The sequence below is a fragment of the Enhydra lutris genome, unplaced genomic scaffold (assembly GCF_002288905.1).
Source record: "Enhydra lutris kenyoni isolate GAN:26980312 unplaced genomic scaffold, ASM228890v2 scaffoldscaffold13, whole genome shotgun sequence".
Lineage (NCBI taxonomy): Eukaryota > Metazoa > Chordata > Mammalia > Carnivora > Mustelidae > Enhydra > Enhydra lutris.
In genome coordinates this window covers 52,348,508-52,368,520 of record NW_019154097.1, presented here as the reverse complement: position 1 = coordinate 52,368,520, position 20,013 = coordinate 52,348,508, and the positions used below count along the sequence as shown (strand labels likewise).

Sequence of the window (20,013 nt, the reverse complement as noted above, 5' to 3'; positions counted from 1 at the left end):
TTCTTGCAGCGGATACTGAAGATGTGTGCATTGTCGAGAGGCTGTTCTCAAGCAGCCTGGTGGCCATCGTCAGCCTCAAAGCTCCTCGGAAGCTCAAGGTTTGCCACTTTAAGAAAGGAACCGAGATCTGCAACTACAGCTACTCGAACACCATACTGGCCGTGAAGCTGAACAGGCAGGTGAGTGGCGCGTGGCCCAGACTGCCGGGTGTGCCAGCCGCGGTCGCTGCTCAGCATGCCTCGTGCCTGTCGCCGCCATCGCGGCTTCCTGCAGTGGTCTGGGACAGCTGGTGGTCCCGGGCCCCCAGCCCTTGGCCCTGCACCGGTTCGCCTCACGCCAGCTCCCCGATTCAGCTCTGTTTCCTCAGCAGTTTGCTCAGAGCACGCCATCCCTTGCTGTCCCCCAGGTTGAGTCTCCTCATCCGTCGAGACACGAGCCGTAGCGTTTCTCCGCACACCGTACACTCGTCCGTAGGGCTGTGCCATGGCTTATTCACTTTCTTCCACTTTTGTACATGTTACTTTAAAAAAGTCTGCTGGCATCTTCTTCCCATCTTCTTCTTGTTTCCCTTTACTAATTTAAGATGAAGGACTTACTCCTTTTGTTATCTTCGCCAAACTCACAAAACGTCTGGCGCAGAGCGTGGACTCAGTGGCTGGCAATTGAGTTCAGTTCACGACAATATCTTGTGGCTTTCGCTTCCCCACCAAATGCAACACAGCCCCTGAGATCCTCCAGCTTTTCTGTGACAGTCACATACCCCACGCGTGGAAAGCTAACGCAGTCGCCCGGTGTGGCTCGCACATCACCCCGGAGGGAGGGCGTCCACAGTGTACCCACCGGGTAGATGGTTGTGGCAGAGGCCTGCTGGCATTGCTCTGCAAACCAGAGGACGTGGTTATGATGGGAAATGACAAGGCACAACATGTCGAATATTCCTTAAACGTAGAACATACACATGTACGCTCACGCATCAACTGACTTAACCGTCTGCTGGGTGCACGGACCACAAGCACGTCCCTGCTCTGTGGGGTGTGGGTGTGGACTTCAACACCTGCGGGTAGTGAGTTCTGAGACTTTAGAAACCCCCAGGCTTTTACTTCAGTCTTGGCAGACTCCGTTCAGCATGGGTTTCCGAAAGCAACTGACCTTTACCAGACCCATCCTAGGCACTTGCTCTGATTTTCACAAAGGTAGGGATGATGCGGACAGACAAACTGAAAACCCAGATGGTACCTTCCTCAGCTGCATTTGGCCAGTTTCTGCAGCCGTGCAGTGAGTCGCACGGGTTGAGGTCCTGGTGCAGTTGGCGGAAGCGGTCATGGGGGCAGGCGCAGCTGGCTGCGGACGTGGCGCTCCAGGAAGGCCACCTGGTCATGGCCGGGTCTGCGTGCTGTTCCGGAGAGAACCGGGCGTGTCTCCGGCCAGGAGTCGGTTCAGTAAGGGAGGGAGCAAGGATCGAATTGGCCCTTGATGTTTGCTGTTCCATTCTTATCTCTTCCTAGAGGCTGATAGTGTGTCTGGAGGAGTCTCTTTATATACACAGCATTCGGGACATGAAGGTCCTGCACACGATCAGGGAGACGCCCCCCAACCCTGCAGGTAAGCTTAGCAGGGTGAGATCGTCCGCTTTTCTGATTGTAACTTTCAAAGATGAGCTGTTTTCTCCTTGTAGGTCCCACCGGGGTTGACCGCTTTTGAAAGTATTGATCTGAAACCAAGCAAGCTGCCGGCCTTCTGCCGCTAGTCTGGCGACCACAGAAATCATTGTTTTCATCAGCTTCCAGTTCGGAGGCTGCTCACGAGGTCCCACCCGTGGCCTTCAGTCTGCCCCTGGGGGAGATGGTTGGGGGCTGCTGCGGCCGGGCCTGGAGACACACACCTGTGATAGGGGCTGACCTGCGGGTAGCAGCTCAGCAGGACCCCCCCGGGCCTGACTGTCCGTGTTTGGTTCCGCGTGTCCCGCAGGCCTGTGCGCGCTGTCCATACACAACGACAATGGCTACTTGGCGTACCCAGGCAGTGCCACCATCGGAGAGGTGCAAGTCTTCGACACCATGAACTTGGTGAGGCCCCTTCTGTACCGGGTCCCTCTCACCAGCGGCCCCACTCTCTGCCCCAAGCACCGGGGTGTCGCTAGCGTCCGCTTTTCCTTGGGTGGGCAAGGCGGGTTTCACGGCCGCCTTCCTGGTGGTGGCGCAGGGCTGGGCAGCCTCTGCCTGCAGATTCCTGCCCGTGCTCCCACGGCACGGAGCCCCCGGCCATGTGGCTATTTGGGGGAGTGGAAAGAGCCCCAAAGAGCGGCGTCTCCTCAGCTCCCCCCACTCCACCCCGTGATTTTCGTGTTGAACCGGTTGGGGTTTTAGCCACACTAGGCTGGCCCTTCAGCCTGAGGGCCTGTCTTGCTGCGTGGTGGCCGTGTCACTGTGGTTTTGCCTCTCAGAGGGCGGCGAACATGATCCCGGCTCACGACAGCCCTTTGGCGGCGCTGGCGTTTGACTCCACCGGAACCAAGCTCGCCACTGCCTCGGAGAAGGTGCGTCTGCTGTGGCCCGGTAGGAAACCGGCCTGGGGGTTCGGGGCCCCGTCTCGCTCCACATGCACACGGTCCAGGTAGCAAACAGGTTTCTGTGCCGACCGCCTCCCAGAGCAGCACACGTGACAACCCGCTTGGGGCGCGCTCCCCGCCGTCGGAGCGCCTGTGGTCAGGGCGGGAGCTGCAGAGTCAGGCGCAGGGGGCGAGCTCCCCGGGGCCGCGAGTGCGTGTTGGGCCCGGCAGGGCTGAACACGCTGCTGTGTGCTTCCTTTGCTCCTTCTGTTATTGATTCACCGTTCTCTTTCACTCCGCGTAATGCTAGATTTCTCTGAGTTGGAAAACACTTCAGTGGCTGTACCGTATTCAGTCCTAGTTTACTGGAATGTTGCCCTTTGGGGAGGTTTCCATTTTTCCTAACATTTAGATTGCAATGGTATAATAACATTTGGAACATAACTAATTAAGAATATAGATGATTCTTACATATGGATCTTTTTTGTGCATCTTTATTCACTTAAGAGGTTGCTGTGAGTGGGCATTTCGGTGGCTCAGTCGGTTAAGCCTCTGACTCTTGATTTTGGCTCAGATCATGATCTCAGGGTTGTGAGATCGAGCTCCATGTTGGGCTCTACACTGGGCGAGGAGCCTCCTTAAGATTCTCTCTCCTCCTCTGCCCGCCTCCCCCCAAAAAGGAAGAGTCCAGTGGGCAGACTTTCTGTAAAAGGATGTGGTCTTTTTGAAGTTCTCTCCACGCAGGACAGAGTGACTCTGGCCTTCCCTCCAGCTTCCATGACAGCAAAGGGCCCTCTCTCTCTTGCTCACGAGGCTGCTACATCTTGTCCCTTCGCTGGTCCTCACATCTCGATAGTTCTGTTCTCTGGCCTGGCTCTTGATGATCTCCTTCATTCTGGCTTGTTCTTCCCTTCTGAGCACCGGTCCCAGCTTTCCAGCTGCCTAGTTTAGCTCTGATGCTTTCTCACAAAAAACTGAAAGTAGCATCTCTCCCATTGCCTCTCAGCTCGGCCCAGCCAACCAAGTAAGAGCCGAGAAAAGTCAGCTCACTTGAACTTTCCTGTGTGGGTCTCCGAGCTTGACACTCACACGCGGTTTCTGTAAGATCATCTGTGGATCACTCAGTCCTCAGGAATCCTTTATCTTCATGACCACATTCCGTCCCCTCAGCAAGGTCAACACTTGTTCATTTCATATCAGGGGCTCAGAGACTTTAAATAATATGCTCAGAGTCACCAGGTTGGGCGGCCACAGAGACTTGGACTCCAACCCTGGCTTTGCTTTTAAACACCTCTGGCCATTGACACTGTTACCTTGCCCACTGCTGCTGAAGCGGCCACCTTGGTTAATAGTCTCATCTCCCTTGTTTTCGTTAGGTCCCGAAAACTCCCTAAAGCACTTTGTGGAATCTCAAGGCCATTAAGAATAGAACAGTTTTTTTTTCCTGGGCTAGGAAGAGCAATCTTTTGATTTCCTTTTAACCCCCCAGTGTCCCTCCCCATCCTTCTGGGTGCTGGGTGCTGGGGCTGTGCCTAGATGTGTGCCTAATCCTGCTTTTAGGAGTGCGGGCGGGGGGGGGGGGGCCGTGGGGCAGCTGGGGCCAGCGGCCCTTTGTTAATTAGTCTTATGCACTAGGTATGCCAGTTAAAAAAAAAAACAAAACAAAACTAAATCAGAAAGTTGAGACCGGGGCACCTGGGTGGCTCAGTGGGTTAAGCCTCTGCCTTCTACTCAGGTCATGATCTCAGGGTCCTGGGATCGGGCCCCTCATCAGGCTCTCTGCTCAGCAGGGATCCTGCTTCCTCCTCTCTCTGCCTGCCTCTGTCTACTTGCGATCTCTCTCTCTCTCTCTCTCTCTCTCTGTCAAATAAATAAATAAAATACTTTTAAAAAAGAAACTTGAGACCACAAAGGATCAAACCTTTGCTGTGGTTATTTTCGTATGTGATTGCGCTATTTTGTCCCTCTAATTCTCAAGAATTATAAACTCATTTGGCATTCTTTTATCCAGAGAGAATGATTGTCTTTAAAAAAACATTTTATGGTAAAGATTTATTTTAGAAAGTGAAAGAGAGAGTGTGTGTGCACCACACACAGGTTAGGGAGGGGCATGGGGCAGGGGTGGCCCTCTTGCTGAGCACGGAGCCTGACTCTGGGCTCCATCCCATGACCCCAAGACCATGTCCTGAGCTGAAATCAAGAGTTGAACACTTAACGGACTAAGCCACCCAACTGCCCCTTTTAGATAACATTTTAAAGAAAGGGAAACGGTTTCTGGTGTTCTGTAATTCGGTTGTTTGTAGTTAATTTATTTTTACTATGTATAATAAACAGGTCAGATGTTATTAACAGTTTCAATACTGAATAAGTTTGAACCTTCCAAGGTGACACACTGAATAGTTCTTCCAGCCCCGCGAATTTGAGATACTCCCTGTTTTCAGGTTTTCCATTTTGTTCTAGGAGTCTCTTGTGCTCTTTTATTACTGTAGCTTGCTAGTATTCTTTTAACATTTCAGTGTCGAAAGTCCCATTTGTGTTCACTTTCTTGGTTCTCTTGACTTCCTGTCCTAGATGTCCCAAGTCCTGTCACTTTGGGGGAGGCGGGCCCTGGGGGTGCTGGCATCTCACTGGTGCCTCGTCTCCACGCGGGGAAGTGCGGCAGCTCACCGCTGGCTTGTAGCCTCCTCTGTCCGGTCCCGGACCCCCCACCCCGGTCAGTAATTCAGCCTGAAGTACAAGGAAGGATGTCGGGGGCCGCGGACCTCTCAGACCTAGGCTGGGTTAGGTGGTGCCCCCGACGTGTAGCATGTGCTTCGGGGCTCGGTGCGTGAGAGGCGAGGTGTCACGGGCCTTAGGACTAGAGCTGGCGCACGTGTGACGGCCAGGCTGTTGGTGTTGGGGAGAATAAGTGAGTCGCGGCGGCCACATCCAAAGGAAGGAACACTGCTGGGGGACAGACGCTGCCGGCGCGAGGCCCCCTCGTCTGTCCTTCACAGTCTCGTGGCAAGGAGACACGGGCTGGCTCTCCTTGGCTAAAATCCTTTTCTCTTTCCTTTCCCACCTGTCACAGGGGACCGTGATTCGGGTGTTCTCCATTCCAGAAGGACAAAAACTTTTTGAGTTCCGGAGAGGAGTGAAGAGGTAAGATACGTAAGTCCTCGCCGTTGATCTGGCACTGATTTGGACCTCAGAACCGTTTCTCTGGGTCACTTGGAGACTTCAAGCCGGGCTGGGCACCGCACTTGAATGCAGAAGTGCTTTCAGCCTAGCCGGATGGTCCACGGAGGCTTTGGAGCTCCCCCGAGGGGTAGAGGGACGTTTTTATAAAGCAAAGTGGTTTTCCTTTGTCTGTGGTCCCACTGAATGGAGGGCGATGGCCGGACAGCCCGGGAATGAGGAAGGAGTGGCCTGCGGGGCGCATGGCTTCCTCCGCCTACTCCGAGGTGGCAGGCCAGTGACTTCTGACCTGGCCAGCCTGCACCTGTCCTGCTTCTCTACCCCCGAAAACCTGCACCCCGTTCCCCCGCCACCCCGTCACCACTTATTTCCCTGTCTACACACCTCCCTTCCTTGATGCCTGCTTGGGAGGAAGGATCGTCTGTCCTGCTGAGGCCTGGAGCCTCTACCACAGGACTGGCTCAGGGGCTCTGGTCCCCATTCCAAAGGGGCAGCTGAGAACACCCACCTCAGGGCCTCAGGGCGGAAACTGGGCCAGCAGGTGTTCTAGAACCGCCCCCCCCAGGACCTTACACTGTTTCACTGCTGTCTTTCATCTGTGGGTCCTTCCCACAGACGGCACACACATATTTTAGGGTCCTATCTCCTGTGCCCCAGCCCTTCCCCATCACGGCCTCCTGGGTTTCTTTCCTTTTTCCCCTTGTTTTCCTTATACCACACCATTCTAGATTGGTCTCTTTGGCTGCTCCTGCCCCGTTTCCTTTTCCCATATCTCGCCTCTGCCCAGGAGCCGCTCTCATCCTGTCCTGTGCAGCCCCCCCAGCTCCCACGCCGTGTTGTCCATGTGCTGGTGACCCCTCCCCTGTCTGTGGGGCCCAGGCTGCTTTCCTGAGCTGTTTCCTGGTGCTGGCCCTTCAGCTACCAGCCAGAGTGTGCCCCCGTCTATCTGCCCATCGTCGCTCATAGGCCTTACCCTGGGAGACACTGGCACTGTCCGATCCAGTACCTGAGCCAGAGTGGCTCAGAGGGGCTCGACACTGGCCCCTTCCTTGCTTCCAGCTAGGTAGGGGGGTGTCAGTGCCCAGGTCAGTCCCACCAACCTCCGTCTCCCCAGGACCCCCGCCCACCCAGTTTGGATCCCCACCGCGTGACTTCCATGCCCCTTGGTCTCTGCTGTTGGCCCACTTGGTCTGTTTTGTCAGACCGTCGCCCCGGTTGCTCAGCAAGGGTGTCCGCACAGTCAGCACAACCCATGTGGAGCCTTCGGGGCACCTCCCGCCGGTAGGGCTAACTGTTCTCTAAGCCTGGCCTCCCACACCCTGCTTTTTCAGCTCTCTTCCCAGTTGCTCCCAGCTCCAGCCCCATGGAACTGTGGTTCTGTGGAGGACTGATCTGTCCATACGGGGTCTCCTATGCTGGTGTCACACCTGTGATGGGGCCGACTCCTGAGCCCTTGACGTCTGTATCGAGTGTCTCTGCCTTGGGGAGGCCCTCCGGACCCTCTCATAAGCCCCTGTTCCTCTAGCGCGGCCCTGGCACACCTTGGCTCATAGCACCTTTCCCTTCCGCACTCACGCCTTGCTGAGCAGTCCCTGATTCATCCCCCGGGCTTTGTCCAAGGCCTCAGGGCAAAACATGCCCTGTCCTTGTCCGGCCTCAAGGAAGTGCACTTACTGGAGGTTTTGGCATTTTTACAGTGATTCTTAGAATCAACTGTAGAGGGGCGCCTGGGTGGCTCAGTGGGTTAAAGCCTCTGCCTTCGGCTCGGGTCATGCTCCCAGGGTCCTGGGATTGAGCCCCGCATCGGGCTCTCTGCTCAGCAGGGAGTCTGCTTCCACCTCTCTCTCTCTCTCTCTCTGCCTGCCTCTCTGCCTACTTGTGATCTCTGCCTGTCAAATAAATAAATAAAATCTTAAAAAAAAAATCAACTGTAGAGTCTTAGCATGTTGAAAGTTTTGTTTTTTTCTTAAATATTATCAAGGTTGTTAGTTTGCTTTCTTCACGTTAAGAGTTGCTGTAATTTAAATTACTGGCTTTTCTTTTGCTAACCTTAGTGCTGTAAATCCAGCCTAATACAGCTGAAAATGGTTTCGTGAAGCCCCGATGCCCTTTGTTGTTTGGAATGTCAAAGAAAATGGGCTAAGAAAATAACCAAAGAATTGCTCTTAACTTGGTATTCCCTTTAAAACATTTTCTTTTCTTCAGAAAAATTTTTGAAAAGATGTCTGCAGGGGCGCCTGGGTGGTTCAGTCCATTGAGCGTCTGCCTTCAGCTCTGGTCATGATCCCAGGGTTCTGGGATTGAGCCTGCTTCTCCCTCTTCCTCTACCCCACTCCCCTTTTCGTGCTCTCTCTCACTCTCTCTCTCAAATAAAAATCTTTTTAGGGGGGAAAAAAAAGGGAAAGCGATCTGGAGAGGAGTAAGAAAGATACTGGTAGACTCAAGTGTCCTATTCTGGGAACTTCTTCTCTGACTTTTTAAAGTCCCTGGAGAGAGGTTGCGGATCGTGGGCACCAGGGGCTGTGGGCGACAGCGTAACCCCCTCATTCCACTTGCCCCCAGGTGTGTGAGCATCTGCTCCCTGGCCTTCAGCATGGACAGCATGTTCCTCTCTGCGTCTAGCAACACTGAGACTGTGCACATCTTCAAACTCGAGACTGTGAAAGAAAAGTGAGTTGCAAAGACACGTTTGTTGCACAAAACACCAGGCCCTTCTCCCCTGCCTGGATGGGAGCCCCGGCACAGACACTGCCCTGCCTTCAGTCATTTTTGCCAGTAAAGGCCCTGGAGCTGGCTCTCCAGTAAGTGTCACCAGGTCCGGGCTCGGCAGAAAAATGGCCTTCCCTGAGAGATGAAGCTGGGAGGGTGACGATGGGCGTCCTGGGGGCCGTGCACCCGTCCGCCTCTTAGCACCACCTTAACCCACAGACACACTTAAGGGAGGGCGCCCCCGCGGAGTGAGTGCTGGCTCCAGCTGCCCACAGGCGGTTTCCGTTTTCACAAGACCCTCTAGGGTGAGCATTATCTGTGTGCTGTCTCAAAGATCATTTCAGATGACTTAAAATATGTGCAAGATGGACAACCACAAAAATGGGCTCTGGGAAAATAATTTGAGATTTTGCTTATCAGGTTTTTGGAGACTTCGTGTTAAAAGCATGTGGGGTGGGGGGTGGATCGTGAATTTGGCCTCGTATATCTTCGCATTTGCTGCAGGGGGTGGGGGACTGATCATCTACTGGTCTGTGACAGTCCTCCTGTGACCCTTCCCGGAAGACATGCCCGTAGTGCTCCCAGGCTCTCGAGACGTTGTCCTTCTCTGCCCCTTTTTCCTGAGGGATGGGGAAGTCCTCCTCAGGTTTCAGGCCTGGCTCCCATGAGTCGCTCTGTGTCTGATGATGGTTCCCCCTTCCCAGGCCTCAGGAGGAGCCCACCACCTGGACCGGCTACTTTGGGAAGGTTCTCATGGCCTCCACCAGCTATCTGCCTTCCCAGGTGACAGAGATGTTCAACCAGGGCAGAGCCTTTGCCACAGTCCGCCTGCCTTTCTGCGGCCACAAGAACATCTGCTCGCTGGCCACGTGAGTATGGCTGGGGTTGCCGCTCTCCCGTTTGCCGCTGTCCGTCCAGTCGAGAGCCTGGTCACAGACCCCCCCCCTCCGCAAGCTGGCAGCACTGGGGCTGGGCTAGGTTTCTCCTGGGCCAGGAACTTGGTTCGAAGCGGCAGTGGAGGAAGCACGCAGGTGCCACTTCCCTGTTACTAGACGTGAGTGGTAGAGTGGAAACTGCAGGAGGGTACAGGGTTCACTCCTGTGGGGCCCTGTCTGTGTCGCCCTGGGGCACACGGATCTCACGTGGCATCTCGTGAGCCTCATTGGATGGCCCGAAGCAGAGCCATGCAGGGAAGTACGGTCCTTCCTGGGTTGGCACATCTCTGGTTCCATGAATCTTATAAATGTCATTTTACTTCGTTCTTGTGCAGCTGATAACTCAGGTGAAAAAGCTTATGAAAACACTCACCGTTAGCAAGTAGAGAAGCCGTGAGACTGACCTTGTCTGCACCTGTTCTCCCGTGGGCTTCGGTGTTTAGATGCACGAAGTGCTCCCTCGGCTTCGATGCTGCGGCCTCAGGCAGCGCGGCGGGTGTGATCTTTGTCCCGAGTAGATGATCTGTGGAGCGCATGGCACTGACCTGTGGCTCCTGTGGGGCAGGGGTGAGGGGCTTCCTCCCCGGCCGCGCGGAAGGTAGGGCTGCAGGCGTAGGAACAGCGTCGGCTGCAGTCCGCGGTCCTGGAACGTGGCTCCTTTTTTTCTTGCTAGAATTCAGAAGATCCCCCGGCTACTGGTGGGGGCGTCCGACGGGTACTTGTACATGTACAACCTGGACCCGCAGGAGGGCGGCGAGTGCACCCTGATGAAACAGCACAAGTAAGTGGGCCTCACGCCGGCCGTTCCCGCGGAAGCCAGGGGCGCGAAGGGACGCGTCCCCATGGAGCTGGCCTGGGCTGGGAGGCCTTGCTTCCCCGTGCTCCCGCGCCTCTCTGCCAGCGTCCCGTTGCTGTCTGGGCAGAGAGCGGACAGGTGGCTGGTGTGGGGCGAGGAGCACTGCGGCAGGAACTGGGCATGTTGCGAGAAAGGGGCAGTGCTCCTGGTGTCCTCCCCAGTGTGGCGTGCGTCCCGGAGCGCCGGCTGTCTCCCTGCGACCTACAGGTGTCCTCTCTGAAAGGAAGGCGTTAGTATCTGTTCGATGGGAGGTAGTGCAGTTTGCTTTTGCTTTTTTAAAACTATCCAGAAATTCTAAAAAAAATGACACTACAATACTGTAACTGTAATGGGGAAAGTGGGAGTGTTTTTTAGTAAGTTCTGTTTACGATCTTCAGTCTTAAAACTGCAAGATTATCTCACTAGCTATAACTTTTTCATCCGACTTCCCATGGACAAATTTTGGTGCCAGCTCCACGTGAAGAGGCACGCAGGGAAGGAGCTGACTGAGTGCCGGGCGAGCAGCACGCTCGCATGTCCATCCCAAGCAGCCTCTGGCCCCTGCTGCGGCATGTCTGGCCCCGCAGGCCCCAAGGCGATGAGGTCAGGACCCCCGAGCGTCCTCAGTGTTCTCACTCTCTGCTTCCTCCAGGTTGGATGGCAGCATGGAGACAACCAATGAGATCTTAGACTCAGCCTCTCACGACTGCCCCTTAGTGACCCAGACCTACAGCACAGCGGCCGCCACAGGAGCTCACGTGCCTTCGTCTCCGACCAGACTTGGTAAGGGCCGTGACGCGAGCCTGGAAGGTGCCTGGTCCAGTCCCTCCCGCTGCAGTCTGCGCTTGGTGCACTTCCCCTCAGCTGCGCTGCGGGCAGGGGACAGGTGGGCTCAGAGGCGAGCTCTTGTCAGCTGGGGATTTCAGGCTGAATCCTCTGTGTCCACTTTCGAAGGAGAAATAGTCACGACGGCTCGGGCTGCTTCGGGTACACGGAATTATCCTTAGGTTGCTGCCGCTCAGCTAAAAAATATTACCCTAAATTCTGACGTTGCCAAGCAGGTGTCCTTGGTCCTGTGTCATCATTCAGTAAGCCCACGTGGGACGCCCCTCAGCGCTCGGGCCCCGGGAGGACAGTGCTGTAGGCCGACATTCGGGCCCCCGCTTCGGGAGCTGGGCGGCCGGTGAGCAGATGGACAGATGGGCCGTGCAGCCGCCCCTCCCCGCTAGTCAGCTTGACTGCAGGTGAGCGATCCTATAGGTTTGCTCACACGGGAGACTGTGCTCGCTCACCGTGACTCTGAGATGAGGTGGCCCTTCCCATCAGGTGAGGCGCCAAATGTCTTGTGTCCGCGTTGGGCATCACCAGTTTGAGAACTGTCCCCGTCTTCTCTGTTCACTGAGGGAAACTTGTGGCCTGTTGGGAAGCCCCTATTTACTGTGCAGCCGTCCTTCTGACATTTACGAATTTGGGAAAATAAAGGACTTCATCTTGAGCTGCCCAAGGCTGCAGAAAGCTTGTAGTCAGAGAGTCAGAGAGGGATCACAGTTCAGTCTTGTGCACTGTAGCTTGCGGCTGTCCGGGTCTGGCCCCTGGAGCTGCCAGGCCCTGCCTCCCCACCTCCCCATCTCCCTGCCTCCCCGCCTCCCCATCTCCCTGCCTCCCCGCCTCCCCATCTCCCTGCCTCCCTGCCTCCGCATCTCCCTGCCTCCCTGCCACCCTGCCTCCCAGCCTCCCCGCCTCCCTGCCTCCCAGCCTCTGTGCCACCCAGCCTCCCTCACCTCCCAGCCTCCCAGCCCCTGAGCACGGCCACTGTCTCTGCAGCCTACACAGATGAGCTGGGAGCAGTGGGCGGCGCGTGTCTGGAAGAGGAGGCCAGTGCCCTGCGGCTGGAGGAGGACAGCGAGCACCCTCCTATGATTCTTCGGACAGACTGAACTTGATCTGTGAACTCTGACCCCCGAAGCAGAGAACACTGGCTTGACGGAGGACTTTGTATGCTGCTATGAACTTTGACCTGAGTTGGGAGAGGATGGCAGAGACTTAAAAAGAAAAAAAAAAAAAAAAGATCGTAGCTGTAGTCTCATTCCATACTGTTGAGAAATACATCGTTTTCACTTCAGTGGCTTTTAAATCCTGCTTAGGAATCTTAGCTTTTTGTTTGTTTTCTCTTTTTGCCAAAATTAACTGTTTGGTGAAGCCCTTGAAACCTTGCTTTGCATGCATTAATGTGCCAAGCCGGCGTAGGAGAACTAGAAGCCACTTTTTGACAACCGCAGTTGCTTGGTTTCTAAAACCTGCATATAACGAGGCGCGCGCGTGAGGATGAGACGGCATCGTGCAGAGCGGTTCTGGGTGTCGAGGCGGGTTCTGCTTGGGCGGGTCCAAGAGCCCTCTCCGGGCTTGCCAGGCCGGGGGCGTCCGCTGTGGGGAGGAGTCCTCTCTCCCCACAGCCCCTCCTGGGACCTTTTCCCCATTTTATTTTGTTAATTAAATTCTTTCCAAATTGGATTATTCTGGGATTTCTTGTTTGCCGGACTTTTATCTTCTTTCTGGCCTTATTTTCCATGTGGGTGCTGGAGGAGAGGCGTTCTTTCTGGTATTCATAGTCTTCCTCTTGGACAGCACGTGCACTGGAAAGAGTACATCGGAAGGCCAGAGCAAAGCAAAGTGGTCTCACTTGTATAATTAAATGACCTGGTCTTTAATTTTCCTGGTGAGAAACTGCAGTGGGGGGGGGGTTTGCTCGTCTTTAGGGAATTTTGTAGCCTTTCCCTGTACCCATGGAGCACAGAATCAGAGTGTGGGGGGCACCCAAACTGCCCTCTGACCTTGAGCCCTGCCCTCTGTCAGGGGCTCTTCTCACCTGTGTTAGAAATACTAGAGACAGAAGCACGGTGAGGGTGGGAGTTGGCTCTGAGCACCTGCCTTATGGGGTGAGATGCGCCTTTTCTGTTTTCACCTTACAGAATTGTTCAGAGTGTCGCAAGATTGTGGTCACAGGTCCTAGTGTTAGCCCAGCTCCCCTTTTCATTCTTACAGAGTTACACAAGTGCAGGTATCTCGCACTCTGCACTCCAAACCAACACATCCAGCAGTCCAAGCTTTGAGGCAATTCAAGTGGAGTTAATGGTGTGAAAAATCATGATAGAGTCTTTGGAATGGTGACGGTTACGGACGGGAATGAAAAAAAAAAAAAAATACTGGATCCGCTCTCCTTTCTCCCTTTGTAGGGCTTCTGAGCAGATGGGGCCAGAGCTCTGGGTTGTGTTGGTTGAGGCCGCCGTGTGGCCTGGAGAAGGGGAAGGGCAGTCGTCAGTGGCGCGGACGGCCCACTCCACGTGCCCGACCTCGAGGCCAGTCCACAGTTCTGGGGCTGCATGTCCAGCAGTCAGCTTAGGTGGAAGCCTCTGTGCAGAGGGCATCCCAACTGCGGCGGAAGTTTCTAGAAGCGCTGGTTACGGCAGCCACCAGAGGCGCTGTGCTAGTCAGAGATGAGCTTCCCTCAACGGCGCCCGCCTGCACCTCCGATGAGCTGTGACCTCCGTCTCTGCATTGGCTGAGCCCTGAGCAGGGGTCCTCCTCACCCGAGGACTCGTGGGTGCAGACTCGCTGTGTCAGGCCTGGGAAGCCCTCTCTCTGTCCCCTCTGGAGCAAGGCACTGGACTCCGTGTCCTCAGGGGCACATGTGGCCGGGGTGAGCGTTCTTGCGAAAATCGGCATCAAAGGTGCGCGTGGTGGGTGGGGGGCCGGGAGCTGGGGCCTCCTCATTACCGAAGAGAGAACTGCCTTTCCTGTGTGTGTTAAATACTGCCCACCTTGGCGTCTGCTTGCCGGCTTCGACGCTCGCGGCGATGTGTGGGGAGTCAGATCGGCTCTGTGGTTAGTCCTGGCAGAGGCCGTGGCCACGTCTGTCCTGGGAGCCTGGGGACTCCCTTGCCTGTCAGCCACCATCTCCTCCACGGCAAGACGGGCGCTTAGAACAGGCGACCTGAGCGGCTTGTGACTGGCAGGACTGGCCAGGTGCTTCGAGCCTGAGACACGGGTGGGAACATGGGAAAGGAGGGAACCCGAAGAAGCTGCCAAGGTGCCCATTCGCGGGGCTCCTGAGACGAAAAGGCACCCGGCTGAACCCGACGTGGCCCTCGGTTGCTCACTGTACACCAGGGTTAACTTTGTATTACATCAGAGTGTTCCAAGCTCCTGAAGGAATCGGGATAGGAAACAAAACCAGACGCTTCCTTCATTGACCCTTGGGGATTGGGACAAAACCCTTCATGTTTCTAAAGCTGCGGAAGCCATGGGTGGATTGAAGCCAGAGCTGAAAACACCTGCGTGCAGCCCCCGATTCTAGTGCCTTCCTGTTGCCGTGGCCTGCGTGGGCCCCCTGGGGGCCCAAGTCTCCTGTGCAGGACCACAGGACGATCCTTGCCTGGCGGGCTACGGGCACCTGGCAAACCCCGGAACAGAAACGGGTCTTAGCGGAGCCAGTGGTGGTTCTCAGTTCTTGTCTCTGAGTACTAAGCTGGTGGGAAAGGGGAAATAACAACATACGTGGCACAGTTGAGGTCATGTGGCTCCCTTTCATCCCTGCCTTTTCCGCTCCCGGCTTCCAGGGCCACTAAGAGGCTCCCTGTGTGGATCTTGGGCAGGGGTGTGGGGACACATGCAGCGAGAGCACTGCTGGTCCGTGGTCGCCCCAGAACAGAGCCCCCTCCACCAGTGGCCAATCTGCCCCCTGGCCACCAAGAACCACGGAGTTCCCAGGCTTTGCCTCCTCATGGATCCATTTTGGGAGCAGATAAAAAGATGGGGTCATATACAGAAAAGACTAGGCATCCTCAAGTCACAGACTCACAAAGGGAAATGAGGCGGTTGGTGGCGGGAACAGTGTTCATGGCTCGACACAGCTGTCTGTGGCAGCCTTGGTAATGGCCTCCGTGCTCTGTGCCAGCTGTGCTGGGTTGGTCTGTATGTCCCCCATCCTAAATGTCCAGAGGTCCCACCTTTTGCATGCAGGGAATGATAGGACTTCTCATTTAAAATATCTTTGCGACACTGTAGCTAACACAGCTGGAAATCCAAATATGTTATTTTACAAGTGTATTTAATTCTTTTTTTTTTTTAAGATTTTATTTATTTATTTGTCAGAGAGAGAGAGGGGGAGAGAGAGCAAGCACAGGCAGACAGAATGGCAGGCAGAGGCAGAGGGAGAAGCAGGCTCCCTGATGAGCAAGGAGCCCGACGCGGGACTCGATCCCAGGACGCTGGGATCATGACCTGAGCCGAAGGCAGCCGCTTAACCAACCGAGCCACCCAGGCGTCCCCAAGTGTACTTAATTCTTAAGATGGACAGGTTGAGAACTTGGGGTTTGGGTCCTGCGGTGTCAGAGACGTAAGAAAACATTGCATTCAAGCCACTGGTGTTCTGTTGGGGAGGAGTGCTTTCTACAGAATTCTCTTTTGTGAACAACTGATTTCTTACTGAAAATATGTAACAGTAGTTCATTGCCAAGCAGAGCTCACTGATGCATATCCCAGTTTCCACCCACGTCCTAACCCCCATGGCCCATACTGGAGCTTTTCATCCCGTGGATTTTGTGAAGCACACAAAAAATTGGCAGTCCCTCTTCTCCTTCGCTGGTATCAGACCAGGAAAGTCTTTCATTTGGGAAAATTAAATCTTTTCAAAGCTTAGAATTTTAAGGGACTGTTTTGATGCGTTTTCTTCATATTATTTCATTCTTTACTGAGTTGTAATTTAATTCTGTTCCTTCTCACATTTCCTTTCCAGGTGAACGTGTTGTACGTGCTGCCCGTGTGTATGGGGTCGGGGGAGGCGGCAGTGTGTGTGCCCATGTGTGCACACGCGCATGTACTATGAGTAAATGTGCTACTGGTAACATTCCAGACCCAATCAGACTGGGAAGCCCTCGCCGTTTGCATTTTACAACTGCGTTAAGACTGTGAAACCTGTGGTGTCCTTTTCCTCCCCCGGTCGCTTCGTTCCCCTCTGCCAGGCTGTACCTCTCTTTTGTGACCACATTTAAACGCACTGTAATCCTTACCTAGAATATTATGGCAAAATAGCAGAATCCTGCAGCCCGACTGAAATCTCATAAAGGTTTTCATCCAGAGTTGATTTCTGTCCTTTGTGAACGAGATGACCGGGTTCTTTCTACCAGCGTTCTGGGCCTCCCCTGACAGGTGGTCCTCGGGACGCTGTGTCTCAAGCGGGATGGCTCGGCTCAGACAGGTGAGGGCTGTCCCGCGTGGAGGCCGCTGGAGGTGACAGCCTGTCGGTGACAGGGAGGCCGCAGGAGGAGCTCTGTGCACGTTCCCGCCTGGGCTCAGCTGTGACTTGGGGGCGGGCTAGCTCGGTGGCTTCTGTTAGAAGCACGTCCTTCTGAGCGGGACATGGCTGTGCCACGCGGCTCCCTCCAGGCAGGAGGACTTACTCCTTCTACATCAAAGGCTCCAACAGGGCTGGTTAGTGCTCTGCTTTTGAAGAGCCCGAAGTGCCCCCAGCAGGTGAGTCCCCAAAGCCCCTGGGGATGGCCTCCCCGCTGTGTCCCACCCGCCGCTCGCTCAAGGACACGGACGCACCAGCCAGTTTTTCAGGGAAACACGCAAGGCTCCTTCTGTCTTGCCATGGGCTCGTTTTGGCTCCCATTTTCTACAGAGGGCATTTGTGGTTTTGTTTTTCCTGCTGTATCTCTTTTTGGTGGACGAGCATGAAGATGGACTTGCGTTTCCTTGCAGCGGCCAGACAGCATTTCCAGGGAGCGGGAGGCAGAGTGGCGGGGAAAGCGGAGCAGTGGGGCTTTCTGCCACCCTCTAACGTCTCTGGAGGAGGTCCCCCCGGCTGCCCTCGTTTGACCTTCCCTGAGCTAGCTGGGAGTCTGCCAGACCCGGACACGAGCAGGTCCAGGCAAGTCCGCAGGGGCAGGAATGCTGAGCCGGGGATTGGCGACATCGAACACGCTGGGCTGTGTCCATAAGGGGCCAGTTCTGCAGGGCACGAGGCACCTGAAGCCAGAAGGCACTGTGCTTAGTAAACGGAGAGCATTCTCAAGTCCGACCCCTTTTCGAGATGATGCCCTGGGGACTCTGGTTCCAATCCTAGCACCAGCCCTAAAGCAAGCCTTTAAGTATAATCAGTGAATCCCTTACCAGTTTCTCCCTACCGCCTTTGTCATCACCGCGGTGGCTGTGGTCCTGGAGACTGACGACGTTTACAGTGAGCGCTTGCTCCCATTTCCATGACGGCCCAGCTGCCCCGAGTCCCTGGCTCCCCCCGGGGCCGGGCTTGCTCTGCGCATGACCTCCCAGAGAGGAAGGGGCAGGCACGTTGGCATGGCCCCTAGCAAGGCTCTTCAGGGGGGCAGGGGTTTGGGAGGTCACGGGGTCAGGTCACACAGGGCTCTGTCACTGCTGGCCGTGCTTTCCAAGGGCACCTTCCCTCAAGTCCCCTCCATCTGCAGGGTCGTGAGAGGTAGGAACAGGTCACTGTCAGTTTCCTGGTCTTGAACCTCAGTGTAGCTTCCCTGTTGTGCTCCGTGGGTTCGGACCTCCCAGGTCAGTCTGGTGGGAGGGGCCCTCGGTTGCTGGGCTCCTTTTACATAAACATGGCAAATCTATTTAAAACTTGAAACCTCTTGTTCTGGATTGTAATTACACTCCAGTGAGAGACTCGTTTTCGGAAGCCCTCAAGGTAAGGTTTTCCTGAGGTGTGGACGACTGTCCTACATCAGCCCGAGATGCCACCCTCCCGTGATGACGCTGTCGGTCCCTTCCCTCCTCCCTCCGGGGGGTGGGCAGACCCCCGCTCCACAGCGGCCACCGGATAGGAGCTGCCACTCCACGGGGACGGGTGCCGGGCTGTCTTCCTCTATCTCTGAGCTGCTGGACTGTGCGGGCCAGAGGCCCCGTTCCCCAGGCCTAGGACACGGGGGCCTGGTGGCCAGTACTACCTCCTGCCCAGGGAGGAGTGGAGAGTAAGGGGGTCCCCCAGCGTGAGGCACAGCCCAGCCCCTCCTTGTTCAAACAGAAACCGGGGTAATGGTTATCCAATGATAAACACAGATGCTTAGTATGGACAGTGTCCCGGCCACCAGGACCCTCTTCCAGGTTCTCATGGGTGCTTGGACGTGGGGCCGAGCAGGCAACCTCCTCTGCCACCTTTTTGGTGGCCCCGAAGGCCCGCGGGTCCTCAGTACTTGTGGTTGCCTGAAGGGGCCCGTGGGCTGGGTCTCCCCTCTAATCCCTCCGCAGGCCCAGCAGGATGTTTCCACTTTCTGAGTGCCCCGGCCACGCTCACGGCCTCCTCTCGGGGGGCTCCGCTCGCAGCCTTCATCCCCCTCAAATACAGCGCATTTCACTTATGATCCACAGCTACACAGATCCGTGAGTGGATGGAAGGAATGCAAAGGCTTTCTGTTGGGATTTGCAGAATCCCTGAGGATATATTTAGAATAGGACACGTACATACATTTTCCTCCTGGGTTTTCAGGAAATCCCCGCGTGTCCTCGTGGCCGAGTCGCTCTCCGTGCAAGGGAGGTCACTCCTTTGCACCTCCTCCTGGGGCTGGCCGTGTGGCTTATCTCCTGTTCAGGGCTGTGACGAACAGGGTTTCTGCCCACATCCCTGTACCCGCGTGTCCTGGGACATGCCTGCAGGGCTCTTTCTTACCCAGGAGTGGGGTTGCCGGGGGGACAAGTTACCTTGTGCAAGATAGTTACAGCATAACAAACGTCCTCGCGCACAGCCGATCACCCAAAACTCTGCTCAAGACGGTTCGTTGTCGGTCTCCATTCTGCCGTCGGGCTGGACCCCGCTGCTCCCCAGAAGGCTTCTCAGCTCACTTGGCTGGAATCGCTCTGGGGCGCCCAGGCCCCTCTGTCCCCTCGGGGCTGCCTGGGCTTTCTGGTTGCATGGTGGCTTGCTGGTGGTCCGGCGTCTGCCAGGTCTCTTTAGAACAAACAAAACCTGGTACACTGTTCCCTTGACCTCATTGTCCCGGCCAAAAGAGGTCAGAGGGTCGGGGCAGGCGTGAGGGCGGGGAGCCACCGCTCCCGCAGAACGGGAGAGGTGATGACCTCCGTGCTTAGAGACCGCTCCAAGATCGGACCAGTTTTCACTTCCCCTCGCAGCCTGTGCAGACTCAGGTCCGTGCGTGTCTTCCCGCCCCATGGGACACTGAACATCTAGTTCACACATGTGTCTTTACAACAGAAAAAAGGAGCACACCCGTCCCCCCCCACCCCCCACGTCCAAAGAGCCACCCCACATCCACGGCTGGAAAGCGGAATTCAGATCCCTGGGCCGTGGAGAGGCGGGCTTGACGGCTCCGCTGATTGAGAACCCAGAGCTCTGTGCCATCGCGTGGGGGCTGCCTTCTGGGGGGTTCTATTTGCATAAGCTGGGGGAGAGCTTGGCTGCCAGAGAGCTCTGAGCAAAGGTTCGCAATAGCAACACACATGCTCCAAGGAGCTTAAAATAAAACCTGGTAAAGAAACCGGCCTGTGAAGAGAAGATGTCATTCCCCAGCTGTCACTTAAAAATGCTCAGCCCTCCGCTCGTCGCTGCGTTCGCCTGACTGTGCTTCAGCCGATCATGGACTAGACAGAGCATTCCCTTTTGAGAGGAGATGCCGGAGAGCCCACGGGGGAGGCAGGCAGGCAGGCGTCGTGGTTTCTGCTCCAGAAATGGAAAGCCTGCCATGGAAGTCTGTGTGGGCTGGTAGGGAAACGTGGAGGGTTCTAGCAACGGGAACGAACCTGGTGGACGCAGAAGCACCCCCACTCCA

At 55.6% G+C, this 20,013-nt stretch overlaps 1 protein-coding gene across 4 annotated transcripts in view; it reads left to right on the top strand.

The window, feature by feature from the left end:
- LOC111145977 (WD repeat domain, phosphoinositide interacting 2) overlaps positions 1–12,271 on the top strand; it is a 36,423-nt gene extending 24,152 nt beyond the window's left edge. For 2 of the 4 annotated variants that reach the window (XM_022501324.1, XM_022501327.1), the window contains 10 exons: positions 10–179; positions 1,506–1,602; positions 1,969–2,066; positions 2,444–2,536; positions 5,619–5,689; positions 8,288–8,395; positions 9,139–9,303; positions 10,043–10,150; positions 10,857–10,987; positions 12,029–12,271. In XM_022501324.1, coding sequence (XP_022357032.1) covers positions 10–179; positions 1,506–1,602; positions 1,969–2,066; positions 2,444–2,536; positions 5,619–5,689; positions 8,288–8,395; positions 9,139–9,303; positions 10,043–10,150; positions 10,857–10,987; positions 12,029–12,141 — 1,154 coding nt within the window. In that variant the 3' untranslated portion in view covers positions 12,142–12,271. Of the gene's footprint in view, positions 1–9; positions 180–1,505; positions 1,603–1,968; positions 2,067–2,443; positions 2,537–5,618; positions 5,690–8,287; positions 8,396–9,138; positions 9,304–10,042; positions 10,151–10,856; positions 10,988–11,083; positions 11,091–11,265; positions 11,633–12,028 lie in introns of those variants that run through there. The other 2 variants (XM_022501326.1, XM_022501325.1) reach the window with 2 other exon arrangements.
- The last annotated feature ends 7,742 nt before the right edge of the window (positions 12,272–20,013 follow it).